At 41.1% G+C, this 15,896-nt stretch overlaps 1 protein-coding gene across 9 annotated transcripts in view; it reads left to right on the forward strand.

Moving 5' to 3' along the window:
• The window catches only part of LOC134541133 (disco-interacting protein 2), a 473,542-nt gene that overhangs the window by 440,328 nt on the left and 17,318 nt on the right, over positions 1–15,896 (forward strand). For 7 of the 9 annotated variants that reach the window (XM_063384327.1, XM_063384328.1, XM_063384323.1 and 4 more), the window contains 7 exons: positions 1,250–1,481; positions 5,786–5,916; positions 6,413–6,659; positions 11,429–11,568; positions 12,588–12,715; positions 14,765–14,929; positions 15,484–15,599. In XM_063384327.1, coding sequence (XP_063240397.1) covers positions 1,250–1,481; positions 5,786–5,916; positions 6,413–6,659; positions 11,429–11,568; positions 12,588–12,715; positions 14,765–14,929; positions 15,484–15,599 — 1,159 coding nt within the window. The remainder of the gene's footprint in view (positions 1–1,249; positions 1,482–5,785; positions 5,917–6,412; positions 6,660–11,428; positions 11,569–12,587; positions 12,716–14,764; positions 14,930–15,483; positions 15,600–15,896) is intronic. The other 2 variants (XM_063384330.1, XM_063384322.1) reach the window with 1 other exon arrangement.

The following is a 15,896-nucleotide window of genomic DNA, read 5'->3' on the forward strand; positions in this document are numbered from 1 at the left end:
GGCCCACTCGGTCACTGCCCGTCCGGTGTCCGGTGTCCGTCCAGTGACCAGTGTCCGTCCAGTGTCTGTCCAGTGTCCAGTGTCCATCCAGTGTCCGGTGTCCGGTGTCCGTCCAGTGTCCAGTGTCCGTCCAGTGTCCATCCGTTGTCCGGTGTCCGTCCAGTGTCCGTCCAGTGTCCATCGTCTGTCCAGTGTCCATCCGGTGTCCAGTGTCCGTCCAGTGTCCGTCCAGTGACCAGTGTCCGTCCAGTGTCTGTCCAGTGTCCATCCAGTGTCCGGTGTCCGTCCAGTGTCCATCCGTTGTACGGTGTCCGTCCAGTGTCCAGTGTCCGTCCAGTGTCCATCCGTTGTCCGGTGTCCGTCCAGTGTCCAGTGTCCGTCCAGTGTCCATCCGTTGTCCGGTGTCCGTCCAGTGTCCAGTGTCCGTCCAGTGTCCGTCGTCTGTCCAGTGTCCATCCGGTGTCCAGTGTCCGTCCAGTGTCCGTCCAGTGTCCGGTGTCCGTCCAGTGTCCAATGTCCGTCCAGTGTCCGTCCAGTGTCCAGTGTCCGTCCAGTGTGTGTCCAGTGTCCGTCCAGTGACCAGTGTCCGTCCAATGTCCAGTGTCCAGTGTCCGTCCAATGTCCAGTGTCCAGTCGGTTGAAGGCTGTGAATTCCTGCCTGCCAAGAATTTTACTCAATATAAATGGGAAGGGTTTATAGTTACAAACAGGCATTTCACAACATTCAAGTACTCTATAACCGTTCCAGATGATATATTTTTATTAAATAAACATTTAATGTCTTGTAGAAATAGGTTGTGTTTTAATTTTAATTTTAATTTTTTTTGGTGACGAATCTCTTTATCAATGAAGAAAATTATTACTATTATTTAAAATACAAAATTCCATGTACTTTAAATGATTCGTGCAATGAGGAATTAATTTAGATTTAATACAATTTTTTTTTTTTGACATAGGCGACTGCAGTTTTGCGCCTTCAAGAATGCAAAATCTATATAAATAAAAATGCAAATGTTTGTTTGTTCGAAATCTTAAGTCTCTGAAAGTTTTTTTTTCACAGATAGCTTTTAAATGCTGACGTTATAATACGCACGTGTTTTTATAGGCATAGCAATGCATGTCAGGGTACTCTCTTCTTTAATTTTCATAATGGCTCTTGTCTCCTTACGAATAAGTCGTTAGTGATAAACAATTCAAGACACCTGTGTGGACTCTGTTCTCTCACGAGGACTGCGTGTGTGTGTTGCAGAGCTTCCAGTGGATGTCGCGGGTGCTGCAGGCGGTGGACTCGATCCACCAGGTGGGCGTGTACTGCCTGGCGCTCGTGCCGCCCAACTACCTGCCCAAGACACCCCTCGGGGGCATCCACCTGTCGGAGACCAAGCGGCGCTTCCTGGAGGGGGCGCTGCACCCGGCCAACGTGCTGCTCTGCCCCCACACCTGCGTCACCAACCTGCCCAAGCCCCGCGAGATACACTCCGGTACGTCGCCTCCCTCCCCCGGGGGGCTGCCAGACTGTCCGCACCCCAGCCCCCTGACGGGAAGCCTACAACTCACGTGGTTTCGGTTCCCTGCCATGTTCGTGCAACTTCGGGTTTCTCTCGAAAAATTGAAATTTTAAAAAAAAATCGAAGGGTTGCGTTAGGTCAGGTCAGGTCAGGTCAGGTCAGTCACAACATGCTTGTTTTCATTTGGAAACTTTCTGATTTAGCGGCTGAAGTGGCGTCAGTACCGAAACGCAAAACTTCGGAAATCTTCGGAAATTCTCGCAGGGAACCGAAATGACGCGAGTTGTAGGCTTCCCCCCCCCCCCCCCCCCCCCCCCCCCCCCCCCCACCCTGATGCTCCCTCGTGCAGGCAGGAGCTCGCGAGCCTCCCTGTGATCCAGCTCAACCACGTACGTAGAGAACAGATTATGTGGTGAATTGTGATGACACAGAAATTGCAAGTTGTATCATGGAATCAACTAGCATTTTACTAAATCTCAATCTGAATCGTAAAAAAAAAGTAGTTTTTTTTTTTATTGTTTTGAAAAATTTAATGCATGCGCCATTATTTCTGGACGAAAGATTATGCCAATGTGCATGAATCAGAAAAAAATTAATTTATTTTTTTTTAGTCTGCATCTTTTATTAAATCTCTCAATGTGTGTGTGTGTGTTTTTTTTTCTTTCTTATTCCCCCCCCCTCCCCCCTCCAACTTATAAATTTGGACCAGTTTGCGAACATTCGTCCAATCTGGCAACTCCGATGTTAGGTGGTGGTGGTTGTTGGGAAGCGAAGTGCTTGAAAAGGCAATGATATTTTTATACTCTGGACGACCTGTAAACGTCACAGTCTATCAGCTTTACGTCATGACAAGCCGCGATGTTTCCGTGCCCCGAACTCTGCCAAGTTGTTGTATGGTCTTTGCTCCTGTAAACCAGAAATGGTTGCCTTTTTTTTTTATATTTTAATTTTATAATGTCTTATCTTTTGTTTCGTAACTGTGCCATCTTCTATCCATGTGTGTTTGCTGCTGCTTCCTAACCATGTGTTATCGGTCCATCAAAAAAAAATATTTTTTTTTTTTTTTTTTCCAAACTTTTAATAGTGTTTAATTTTTTCCAATCTTTTTGCAGTATACATGGTTAGCATAATGGTTGACTCTGACTGTAATGACCCAGTCTTTTGCCAGGATTTGCCTTTAGTCATCTTTTCCTGCCTCTCGCATTGCAGTGATGTGATCAATAGAGCCAAGATTTAACAGTGTTACATAAAAGCTAATTTTGTCACTAAAAATTTTAACACTTGTAGTGATAAGTATTTATCAGGCACTATTACAATGATCAATTGCTTTAACAATTTGTGGTAAGACACCTAAAATATGTGCATAAAACAATACTACATATGTTGATGAGAGAAAGTTAAAGAAAATCTGCAAATAAAACATGCAATAATTATTTTTAAAAAATACATAAAATGTTAAAAACCCTAAACATTATAAGTATGTGTTTCCTTGTGGTGAATAGTTAAACATAAAAAAATTTAAAGCTAGTAATTTATTTATAACTTTGATTGTAAAGTTTTTAAAACTTTTAGCACCCCTAGCATTAAGCAGAGTTAACTGCCCATAGCAATGCCTCAGTGTATTTTAGTGTCTGTTGTGTGTGTATTCAAATTTTTGTTTGAGGACCTGTAACGTTAATGTTGCAAAGTAAGTACTAGTATTTTTTTCATATTGAAGTGTGATAATGTTTCAGTCTTTTTGTTTCTTGTTGTTGTGTTGCTTCTGTATGTAAAAAAAATTGTTCATCACATATTGGAGTAAAAGTTTTTTTTAATTTTTAATAACTATTAAAAAAAAAAATTCAGTAAATCTAGGTATAATGTTCAGTTGAAATAATTTTGAAATTCTAAGTCTCATTAAACTACGTTTATCCTGTTGAACCCCCAAATTTGAGTCTCTATTGTTACTGTACTTCTCAAAATGCTTTTTTATTAAAGAGTTTTTAATTAGTAATAACTTTTTTTCCCATCATCTTAAAGTGTGTAAAAAAAGGACATGAAACTGCAGCTTTTTTTTTTTACTTTTGTGATCTAGCACTTAAATATTTTAGATTTAATATATTTTCTTTCCTAAACACTTTTGGCCATTATTTATTAACTCGTATAGTTGCCAATATCATTAAATTAAGAACTCGGAACTCTTAAATTAGAAGTTTAATTGGGAATAAGTTTTTCTTGTAAATCAATAATTGTTTTGCAGGCATGGTTCATTAATTATTTTTATTATAATGATCAATTTTTTTTTATTGGTGGAGAGTTTGTTGTGTTGCATGATATAATATTTACAAAATTTCAAATTATTTGTTTTGATTGCAGTGTGAACTAGTTTGTACAACAAATTTTATATCAAATCTTACAAGTAATTTGTAGAAAATGTTGACACATTGAAATTATTAATATCCTAACTACATTCACAGGGAGTATTATTACACCTCAGTTGTATACTCGCTGTTTATGGCAATTACTATAGATAATAGTATGCCGGAAAGGAATTTTTGGGAAAACTTTCTGCTCAATTAAAAATTTTTTTCAAGTATTTATTCATAGACACACACAGCCGGCTATTATAAACATAAAAAAAATGTAAGTAATAATTTGTTTAAAAAAATATATATACTACATGCATACAAGCATAATCCACAGTTCTATACCTACTTTTTAACTTTAAAGTTTTTCACCGGTACTATACTATAATACATAAAATTATGCAATTGGCATAAAATTTTTGTAATAGAGGTTAAATACTAAATACTATACACGCATACAGAATACAGCATAAAAATATTCTCCTATTGTCTTAGTAAACTGACATATCTGAAATTATGTAAAATCTATGTTATTATTGTTAAAAAATAGTTTTTAACAAACAAGCTTTTATTAAAATTTACTTGAAGGCTTCTCCAACTGCAGTGTTTACGTTTTACAAATGTTACCATTTTTAGACATTAATTGCGTAATAAACTGGGTTTGAACACAGGACTCCATGTTGTTTTTTTATTAAAATGTAATTAATTATAATAAATGTTTACAATTTTTTTAAAAAAATAAATACTGATTTAAAGATGGTGAACATAATTCAAAATGACTTAATCAGGTTTTTATAAATGTTTTCTAAAGTTAAGTAAACTTATTTCAGATTTTTTGGATAATAATAATGTTTTTTCAATATTGCGGCCAAAAATCAAAATTACGGAATCTGTGTGTTTCAAATAAATTTCTTGTCATCAGAACTGAACATATATGTAAAATTTCAGATCTCTAGTTTAAGCAGAAGTGAATGAATTTAACTTGCAAGATTTTAACCAAACAGACAAATAGAGAAGTTAAATGAAAGCTTGTAAACAGAAAATATTCTGGATAAATAAAACCATATAGTTAACCAAAAAAATACCAGCATTATTACCCATGCAGAATAGCTGTTTACCCCTGCAGGGGTACTTACATCCCAGGTTCGGAACCCATGCCTTAAGTGCTGAAGAACTACTTTTAGCATCCTTCCGCCCTTAATGGCGTTTCCTCTGGCAAGGTGTTTCTGTCTCCAGTAACCCCCTGTTGACAAGACATTAAATGCCTCAGTAAAATTAAATGAAATTAAATAAAATTATCCATGGTTGAATGATTCAAATGTAAATAAATATTAAAATTAAATGTATTGCATAGTTAATGTTATTACAGACAATGTGTCATTATTTTCTGCACAATCTAGTATATTTTTTGCCTTGGCATGTTTTACTGACTAACTGGAAAAAAAAAAAGCATTATGTAAAATGCTGTAAATAATTGATCTTAATTTCTAGTTATGCTTGCCTTATATACAGTATTCCCTTAACACTTGAATACTAATAACATTTTTTATTGATTTTTTTAACTTTTAACCATTTGCATAATGCTAATAATTTATGTTATCTGTCTTGTCCTTGTGTGTTTGTTTTTGAGCGCTAATTGTTTTGTTTCTGCATTTTCACAGTCATGAGTTGTAAAGCTGATGAAACAAAATTTATGTTGGTTTGATATTTCGATGTGTTACCAACCTTATTTGTGCTAAATTTTAGACTGCCACACACATGTTTTTATGTTGTCTTTTTTTTTTCTTCTTCTCCGCTTTAGTTTCTAGCAAAGCGGCGAGTGGCTGTTCCATCAAGTTTACACTCGTGACCTGTGTCTATTATTTTTGTCTTTATTTCTTTTTTTGTGTGTGTGGTCCAGTAAAATCATTTTTTTGTAATGTGGCTTCCTAGCTGCGGACTTTGTTACAGACGTGGGGCCAGCCTCGGTCATGGTTGGCAACATTGTACAGGGTAACCGTCTCGCCTCTGCCCAGGGCAGGGATATGGGCATTGTGGACGAGGAATCAGACTCCGCAAAGAAGGTAAGGGACTCCTTCGACCCTCTCGTCACGTTGAGCGTGCTCACAAGGGTTTGTTCCAGCTGATCTCAACTCTTTTTAATTCATGCCATTTTGTTTGAGTCTAATCTAGATAAATAAAAAATTGTAAATATGTTTATTCGTTCTAAAATCTTAAAATTTCCAAAAGTTATTCACCGATTGCTTTGAAATTTTGACACAATGTTGCGTTTAAATACGCAAACAGTGCCCTTCTCTTTTTTTAAACATATTTTATTAAAAAATACTAAATAGTTTCATTACTCGAAGCTTTGCACAGGCCTAGTTTTCAGTGTTGTTTAATTATCTTCATTGACTGGCGGTGCATTTAAATACTAAAACAGTGCTTTTTTTTTATTAAAAAAACTAAATAGTTTCATTAGTTGAAGCTTCGCACGGGCCTATTTTTCGAGTGTTGTTTTGATTATCTCCACTGATTGGCGGTGGGAGTGACGCGTGGCGTGGTGTGTCTGGCGTGCAGTACCAGTTCATCTCGGAGATCCTGCGGTGGCGCGCCCAGAGCACGGCGGAGCACGTCATCTTCACGCTGCTCAACTCGAAGGGCGCGGTGGCGACGGTGCTGTCCTGCTCCCAGCTGCACAAGAAGGCGGAGCGCGTGGGGAACCTGCTGCTGGAGAAGGGCAAGATAAACACGGGCGACCACGTGGCGCTCATCTTCCCGCCCGGCATCGACCTCATCTGCGCCTTCTACGGCTGTCTCTACGTCGGTACGTACCCCCGCCCGCCGCCTTGTACGGCTGTCTCTACGTCGGTACGTCCCCTTTATTTAGACTTGATTTTGTATTTCGTTTGACCATAGACATGGGCATGTCGGCCCAAGAACGTTGTATTTTGACTATACCCATCCAAGTGTAAACTGCGGTATTTTATCATTGGTAAGGTAATCAAAATCATTGCATTGATTGTCCGGCTCATTCTACAAGATCTTAAGTGACAATCTTCCATTGTCATGCTTACGGCAGTGTCCTAAAACTGTGCATGGTGATAGGTGTCGTCCATTTTCGAGCAAAGAATTATTAATTTTAATGTAACGATGACCTCTTTCTTCACCTTAATACAGCGAAACCGCTTATTTACGTTACCGTTATTTACGTTTTCCCGTTATTTGTACTATATTCTTCAGGTCCCGTTTAGTTCCCATTTAGTCCAATACAATACTTTCCCGCGAATTACGTCTCAAAAATCGAATCCATCCCACTCTTTACGTCACGTAACAACCATAAACAACCAGAAAATACCTTGGGTACTTAAAGTGTAGATAACATTAGCTAGTAGGCCTAAAAACATTGTGAAAAACGTAACGTTTATAGTCGGCAATGAACGTTTCAAATCGCAAAATGTACATATTTTATAACATGAAAAGTTGCTTTTATTTCTAAACATGTAATAATTTAAGCCTAGGCATGTAAAAGTCTGAGTAATTATAGCAGCAGACAATCTAAAATGCACGAGGGAAAAACGTAAACTCACGAATGTATAAAGTTACGGGAATGTCGGGAATATTACGTGGCTGCTTGAGTTCTGATACTGTTTTTATGTCACAATTTGGCCGAAATACTGGTATGAGACATAAACTTCACAAGATAAAATGAGCAGAGTCTTGGTAACTGTTTTATACGTATTTTATAATTTCGGAAGTACGGTATTTTATAGTTGACGCATATTTTTTTAAACTAACCATTTATTTCTGGGGATCGTAAATAATTAATTATTGGTATCAAGACATCACTATGAACGTAAACTTGAACATGTCACGGCAGCGAGAAAACTGGTGCGTATACCAATAAACTGGGATTAGAACTGGACAAAACTCGTACACGGGAGGTGGAGCTTATATTTATTTCTGCTAAGCTCGCATCTATTGGCTGGCTGCTGATGGAAGGTCACGAGTCTGGGCGGAGCGTTGAGTGAGTTATACTGCGCATGCGCCGCCGCGTCGTTACAGCAGTTGACCGAGTACAATGACCTTTCCCCGCGTACGGCGCGCTATTGACGGTAGATTTCCATCAATTTGCGGCCTTTTTGTTTTTAATAGTTTACTGTGACGCAATGTGTATGTAGCCCGTATTTGTTATAAATGCTGCAGGTTGCAATTGTATTTATAATTTGGAGAGGCAAATAATCTCCTTGAACAGTCAAAAAAGCAAGCAGAAGAAAATTTCAGATTTTTTTGTTAGGAAGTAATCAGAAAAACAATTTGGCTTTAATTTTTTTTTTTGTCAAATGTGGTAAATTAATAATGATTAAATACTAAAGTAAAATTTGTTGTTAGTGTGTTTTTACCTGCATTATAGTATGCGCTATTAAACAAAAGGATACTAAATAACGTAAACTGTACTCCTTTTTATACTTTGTCCCCATGAAAAGTGCAAATAATGGGTTTTGCTGTAATTTATCCTAAATTTTCATGGAGCAGTCACCGTTTAAAAGCAAAACTTCTTGCCTGTTGTTTACGGTGTTCGGTATTCGGCAAAGTGTTATCGTGGACGGTGACGGTGTTGAACAGCGTAGTAGGGCCAGTCTTACTTGTTGCAATCTTGTTATTTGTTGCTGTTGGTTTGTGTGGACCCCCAACGACGTTCTCTAGCTTAGTATGGCCAATCTGACTTGTTGCAATCTTGTTGTTTGTTGCTGTTGGTTTGTGTGGACCCCCAACGACGTTCTTTAGCTTAGTATGGCCAATCTGACTTGTTGCAATCTTGTTATTTGTTGCTGTTGGTTTGTGTGGACCCCCAACGACGTTCTCTAGCTTAGTATGGCCAATCTGACTTGTTGCAATCTTGTTGTTTTTTTGCTGTTGGTTTGTGTGGACCCCCAACGACGTTCTCTAGCTTAGTATGGCCAATCTGACTTGTTGCAATATTATTTGTTGCTGTTGGTTTGCGTGGACCCCCAACGACGTTCTCTAGCTTAGTAGGGCCAATCTGACTTGTTGCAATCTTATTTGTTGCTGTTGGTTTGCGTGGACCCCCAACGACGTTCTATAGCTTAGTATGGCCAATCTGACTTGTTGCAATCTTATTTGTTGCTGTTGGTTTGCGTGGACCCCCAACGACGTTCTCTAGCTTAGTAGGGCCAATCTGACTTGTTGCAATCTTATTTGTTGCTGTTGGTTTGTGTGGACCTCCAACGACGTTCTCTAGCTTAGTATGGCCAATCTGACTTGTTGCAATCTTATTTGTTGCTGTTGGTTTGCGTGGACCCCCAACGACGTTCTCTAGCTTAGTAGGGCCAATCTGACTTGCTGCAATCTTATTTGTGGCTGTTGGTTTGTGTGGACCACCAACGACGTTCTCTAGCTTAGTAGGGCCAATCTGACTTGTTGCAATCTTATTTGTTGATGTTGGTTTGCGTGGACCCCCAACGACGTTCTCTAGCTTAGTATGGCCAATCTGACTTGTTGCAATCTTATTTGTTGCTGTTGGTTTGCGTGGACCCCCAACGACATTCTCTAGCTTAGTATGGCCAATCTGACTTGTTGCAATCTTGTTGTTTGTTGCTGTTGGGTTTGCGGTGGACCCCCAACGACGTTCTCTAGCTTAGTATGGCCAATCTGACTTGTTGCAATCTTGTTGTTTGTGGCTGTTGGTTTGTGTGGACCCCCAACGACGTTCTCTAGCTTAGTATGGCCAATCTGACTTGTTGCAATCTTGTTGTTTGTGGCTGTTGGTTTGTGTGGACCCCCAACGACGTTCTCTAGCTTAGTAGGGCCAACCTGACTTGCTGCAATCTTGTTATTTGTGGCTGTTGGGTTTGCGGTGGACCCCCAACGACGTTCTCTAGCTTAGTAGGGCCAATCTGACTTGTTGCAATCTTATTTGTTGCTGTTGGTTTGCGTGGACCCCCAACGATGTTCTCTAGCTTAGTATGGCCAATCTGACTTGTTGCAATCTTGTTGTTTGTGGTTGTTGGTTTGTGTGGACCCCCAACGACGTTCTCTAGCTTAGTAGGGCCAACCTGACTTGTTGCAATCTTGTTATTTGTGGCTGTTGGGTTTGCGGTGGACCCCCAACGACGTTCTCTAGCTTAGTAGGGCCAATCTGACTTGTTGCAATCTTATTTGTTGCTGTTGGTTTGCGTGGACCCCCAACGACGTTCTCTAGCTTAGTAGGGCCAATCTGACTTGCTGCAATCTTGTTATTTGTGGCTGTTGGTTTGTGTGGACCACCAACGACGTTCTCTAGCTTAGTAGGGCCAATCTGACTTGTTGCAATCTTATTTGTTGCTGTTGGTTTGCGTGGACCCCCAACGACGTTCTCTAGCTTAGTAGGGCCAATCTGACTTGTTGCAATCTTATTTGTTGCTGTTGGTTTGCGTGGACCCCCAACGACGTTCTCTAGCTTAGTATGGCCAATCTGACTTGTTGCAATCTTGTTGTTTGTTGCTGTTGGGTTTGCGGTGGACCCCCAACGACGTTCTCTAGCTTAGTATGGCCAATCTGACTTGTTGCAATCTTGTTGTTTGTGGCTGTTGGTTTGTGTGGACCCCCAACGACGTTCTCTAGCTTAGTATGGCCAATCTGACTTGTTGCAATCTTGTTGTTTGTGGCTGTTGGTTTGTGTGGACCCCCAACGACGTTCTCTAGCTTAGTAGGGCCAACCTGACTTGCTGCAATCTTGTTATTTGTGGCTGTTGGGTTTGCGGTGGACCCCCAACGACGTTCTCTAGCTTAGTAGGGCCAATCTGACTTGTTGCAATCTTATTTGTTGCGTTTGGTTTGCGTGGACCCCCAACGACGTTCTCTAGCTTAGTAGGGCCAATCTGACTTGCTGCAATCTTGTTATTTGTGGCTGTTGGTTTGTGTGGACCCCCAACGACGTTCTCTAGCTTAGTAGGGCCAATCTGACTTGTTGCAATCTTATTTGTTGCTGTTGGTTTGCGTGGACCCCCAACGACGTTCTCTAGCTTAGTAGGGCCAATCTGACTTGTTGCAATCTTATTTGTTGCTGTTGGTTTGCGTGGACCCCCAACGACGTTCTCTAGCTTAGTATGGCCAATCTGACTTGTTGCAATCTTGTTGTTTGTTGCTGTTGGGTTTGCGGTGGACCCCCAACGACGTTCTCTAGCTTAGTATGGCCAATCTGACTTGTTGCAATCTTGTTGTTTGTGGCTGTTGGTTTGTGTGGACCCCCAACGACGTTCTCTAGCTTAGTATGGCCAATCTGACTTGTTGCAATCTTGTTGTTTGTGGCTGTTGGTTTGTGTGGACCCCCAACGACGTTCTCTAGCTTAGTAGGGCCAACCTGACTTGCTGCAATCTTGTTATTTGTGGCTGTTGGGTTTGCGGTGGACCCCCAACGACGTTCTCTAGCTTAGTAGGGCCAATCTGACTTGTTGCAATCTTATTTGTTGCGTTTGGTTTGCGTGGACCCCCAACGACGTTCTCTAGCTTAGTAGGACCAACCTGACTTGCTGCAATCTTGTTATTTGTGGCTGTATGGTTTGCGTGGACCCCCAACGACGTTCTCGGCCCCAGGTGCTGTTCCCGTGACGATCCGGCCGCCCCACCCGCAGAACCTGCAGACGACGCTGCCCACCGTCCGGATGATTGTGGACGTCAGCAAGTCGGTTCTGGTGCTGTCCAATCAGAACGTCATCAAGTTGCTCAAGTCGAAGGTGAGCAGGCCTCCGCCAAGTTCGTGTTACCGCTGTTGTGTGTTAATTTACGTAGACAAAGATTAAACGGAAAAAAATTTTTTGCTTCACTTCAACCGGGGATGATTTGATTAGTTTGAATTTGACTGCGAACTCAAAATTTTTTTTGTCAGAATAGCTTAAAAAAAAAAAAAAAAAACTCCACCACTCTCTTGTTTTCGGCCCCAAACTCGCAAAGCTTAACTGGACGTGTCAGTGGAGTCTTTTCAGGTTGCTGACAGATGTAACTTCCTGCCCGGTAGCAAAAGATGTCCTGAATTAATGCCAGTATTTTGATTAAATTTCACCGTGAAAAAATTTTTAAGATTTCAATTTCATGGTGATAATTTTTATTGTTATAATTTTTTTTATATGTCCCTAGTATTGTACATTTATTTTAAATTACTCAAATTATGGTATGTATCACATTTTATGTGTTTAAGCAATGATGTTGTTAAATCTAGTCACCGTGTAAAACTTTATTGCTATTGGAGGAAAAAAAAATACTTTATTTTTTGCGTGGTTTGAATATTTTTCTGGTGCTGACATAGTTTCAAAATAAAATGTTAACTTTCTGACTGTATTAATATCAGTGATTAGTCGACTCACAATTACTTCAATTCGTAATGTATGTATATTTCAAGGGTCAAAAATTAAAAAATACAATAGAATTTAAAAAAAATGTTTACTAACTTTAAATGCTTCTTTGTAGCATTTATTGAGCTGAGAAATGTTTGTTTTGCAATTTTCTAAATGGCATATTAAATTTTTCTACGAATAACTACTTATAATTTGTTTAGTAAAAAAATTAATTTAAAAAAAATTTAAGTTATTAACATCTTTTTGGACTTAATTTAGGTCAGAGAATGTTTGTTGGTTTGAAGGGGAAAAAAACTTAAAATTCATATTTATATTTTTATTCTATTGTGTTTAAGCAAGTGTTTTGTAGTACGTGTGTATTGGCTGCCTAAGTAACGTGCTGTGCCTGGTGGCTGTAACAGGAAGCGAGCAATGTCGTCGACATCAAGTCGTGGCCCGTCACGCTCGACACGGACGACATGCCCAAGAAGAAACTGCCCGTGATGTACCGCGCGCCCACGGCTGAGATGTTGGCCTATCTCGACTTCAGGTATCCGTGCCTTATTCGTGCCTTAAGGGGCCCGCCTTAAGGGGCCCGCCTCGTCAGGGGTGTATGTGTGTTGGTGAGGCTGGATGATAAGCGCGACGCTCGCTGGTGCTTCTAGCGCTGTGTCGCCTCTAAGCGCAAGGCTCTGAGCTGGCGCGCAGTCTTCTCATCATCACAGGATAACTGTGAAATTTGAGCGGTGACCATAACATTGCGAAGAAATGAAGATAAAGGGGTAATGCAAGTGCTTTCAAGGATCTGTGTGGGTTGTTTCATGTCTAAAAATTACTCTTAAAACATGGGTTTTAGCCATTTTAACTCTTCTTTCTAAAAATACAGTTTAAAACTTTAATCCGAAATCAAAAGTACTTTTTCGGTCCTCGGCGAACTCTTAAATGCTTTTCGTAAGCAGACTCCACCCGGATATCTTGACTAGTTTATAAATCGCGTTGTTTTTTCCTGAAGCTCTGCGCACCGTGTGTGTGCCCGGGTAGGCGGAGCCCTTAAGATCTACTTTCAGTGTTCAGCTGCTGCAAAAACGTTATTTCTATGAGCCTAGTGACATGTAGGCCTTGCGCCGATCAAGGCAGAATTGTTACTTTGCTGGAAATATTTAAAAAAAAATGTTGCCCTTGTGCTATATCTTAACAGTACCATATTTACCTGAAAATACGTGTATGTATAGTTCCTTTGTTTGCACAGAAGCAATCTCGTTTCAAGCGGAGGACCGCCCATTCACTCGCGATGTAGTAAATAATTACCACGGGATTGTCCTCACATGAGTCACTACATCGGTCCCACGTCCTTGAGCCACAAATTGTGTGCACTGCACTGCCGTCATCCTTCACGCCGTGTTCCAAACGAGATCTTCGAGTAAGGTAGCGAATAAGCACTGTCCTTGTTGGGACACAACCATTACCTAACTCACGGGCCATATTCCAGTACGTGTCCGAACCTAATCCCAATAATGTGACAGATTGGCAACCGTTTTAATAAACTGTGTCCTACGCAATGCTGTAAACTGGTTCCAACGATTGTAGTGGACGTTTTGCATCCATCTATACAACTGTTACGGCAAAAATCCTAGAGAGAGCACCACCATCACACTAAAATCAAGTACCTTGTGATTATTTCTTATGGCCATTAAAGTGTACAAAATGTATTTCAGGATAGTTTCGTTACCGTAAAGTTTCATTTGGCACACCAATACATGTGGTACATCCCCTGATGTTCACAAAAGTGACTATGTGAGAGATAATGGTGCCAAACGTTGGTCAGCCATCTAGACGAAATCACCAAAAAAAGTGAGCTCTGTGCATGCACAAAAGTTTGGGCAGCGGATAGGTCACGGATAGGACACAAAAATCCGTTTTCTAAAAATAAGAGGACTAGCTGTGTCCTATCGTGCACTAGGAATGTGGTTAGGGTGCAGTTGTAGCATGTTCAACACCTAAACCCTTATTTTTTTGTCTTGGAACACTGGCCTAACCCTCGTAAAACAAAAATAAAATTAGCTGGTCACAAAATGGTGCCTGGTAAAGGTATCTTTCAACGGTCAGTGCCACCGACAACTCAAAAGTTTGATTAATTTGTACACACTATTTTGAACCTTTTTTTTTTTTTTTTTTTTTTTTTTAATTTTTATTCGCAACATGCATCATGTGATGTTTTGCAAGTGCCGGTGGGTGTTTGAGATGGGTCGGAATACTCGCCTCTCATAAAAGGTGATCCGGGTTAAATTCCCAGCGGGAGGCGAGCCCAGATTTTTTGCAAGTAGGAAACGTGGGAGTTTTCTCGGGGTTATCTCGTCTCCCCCGTCTCACCTCGCATAAACTCCTGGCTGGCCAAAATGACAGGTCTGTCCCTCAGGTGGGGCAGCCGGCTCCTGTGAGTGTCGGGCCCCGTTCCATCCATGCAGACCCTGCCTTGGGTGGGAAACCAGTAGGTGTCGATTTTCATTTTCAGTTGTGGAAACCGGTGCTGCTTCCGAGGACTTTTCAGGTTCGAGGGTGGGAGTCGCCCGGTGGTGGAATGTGTCTCTCTCTGCCGCAGCGTGTCGACGACGGGCATGCTGGCCGGGATCAAGATGTCCCACGCCGCGGTGACCTCCCTCTGCCGGTCCATGAAGCTGGCGTGCGAGCTGTACCCGTCCCGCCACATCGCGCTGTGCCTCGACCCCTACTGCGGCCTGGGCTTCGCGCTCTGGTGCCTCAGCAGGTGCGTTGTTGCCGTCCCGTTCCAGTTCGTCGTCGTTTCACGCTTGAAACTTGCCGACTTGCATGATGTACATGGCACGCTCTTGCCATAATCAGCTGGCAAAGTCACATTTTTAACGTTTTTCGTGCGGTATGGATGAGAAGAACGAATTTGACTGTGAAAACCGTACTTGAGCCACTTTCCTTCCCCCCCCCCCAACATCGTAAAATTTAACAAATTAAATTTTATATTTATCATCAGTTTTAAAAAAAACAGCTCATTAAGCAACTAAATATGCTAAGATTTACAAAGACACATGCTGTTAGTCTCTTTTCTTTCTTCTGACTGTCGTTTCTGTTGTCCTTTTAAGTTTTAGGATTTAACTTGTATCTTTCACTGGCCTCTATGTACTCGTTCAGAAAAAAAAAATTAATATTACCTACCTTTTTAAAATAATCATTCTGTTCTCATTTCTGCTTGTTTATTGTTGCTTTTTTTGTGCCGTAGACTTTAAAAAAAAAAATGTATATACGTGGAGTGGCGATTCGACCGATGTGTGTTCGTCCTGCTTCCAGCATCTACTCGGGCCACCACTCGATCCTGATCCCTCCGTCGGAAGTGGAGGTGAACCCCGCGCTGTGGCTCACGGCCGTCAGCCAGTACCGAGTGAGGGATACTTTCTGTTCCTATGGTGAGTCCTCGCTGCGGCCTCCCCCCTCCCGGGGAGCTGTGCGTGTTTTTTCAGCTCGTGTGTTTCATTCATTTAGTTCAGCATTCTCCGGTGTGACTTTGTTCTGTAGTCCCTACACGAAAATTAGCCACTCGCGTCCACATTTTTTCAGGTTTGTTTTGGGAGTTGACCACCACTGTACAGGGACGTAACTAGAGTAGTTTCCACCCAGGGTAAGAACTCATCTTGTCCAAAAAAAAAAGAAACCCTTCCCCTCACCCTTCCTTTTTTTTTTCAAACCAACCAAACCTTTCCCAG

Source organism: Bacillus rossius, chromosome 18, assembly GCF_032445375.1.
Source record: "Bacillus rossius redtenbacheri isolate Brsri chromosome 18, Brsri_v3, whole genome shotgun sequence".
In the NCBI taxonomy this organism is placed as follows: domain Eukaryota; kingdom Metazoa; phylum Arthropoda; class Insecta; order Phasmatodea; family Bacillidae; genus Bacillus; species Bacillus rossius.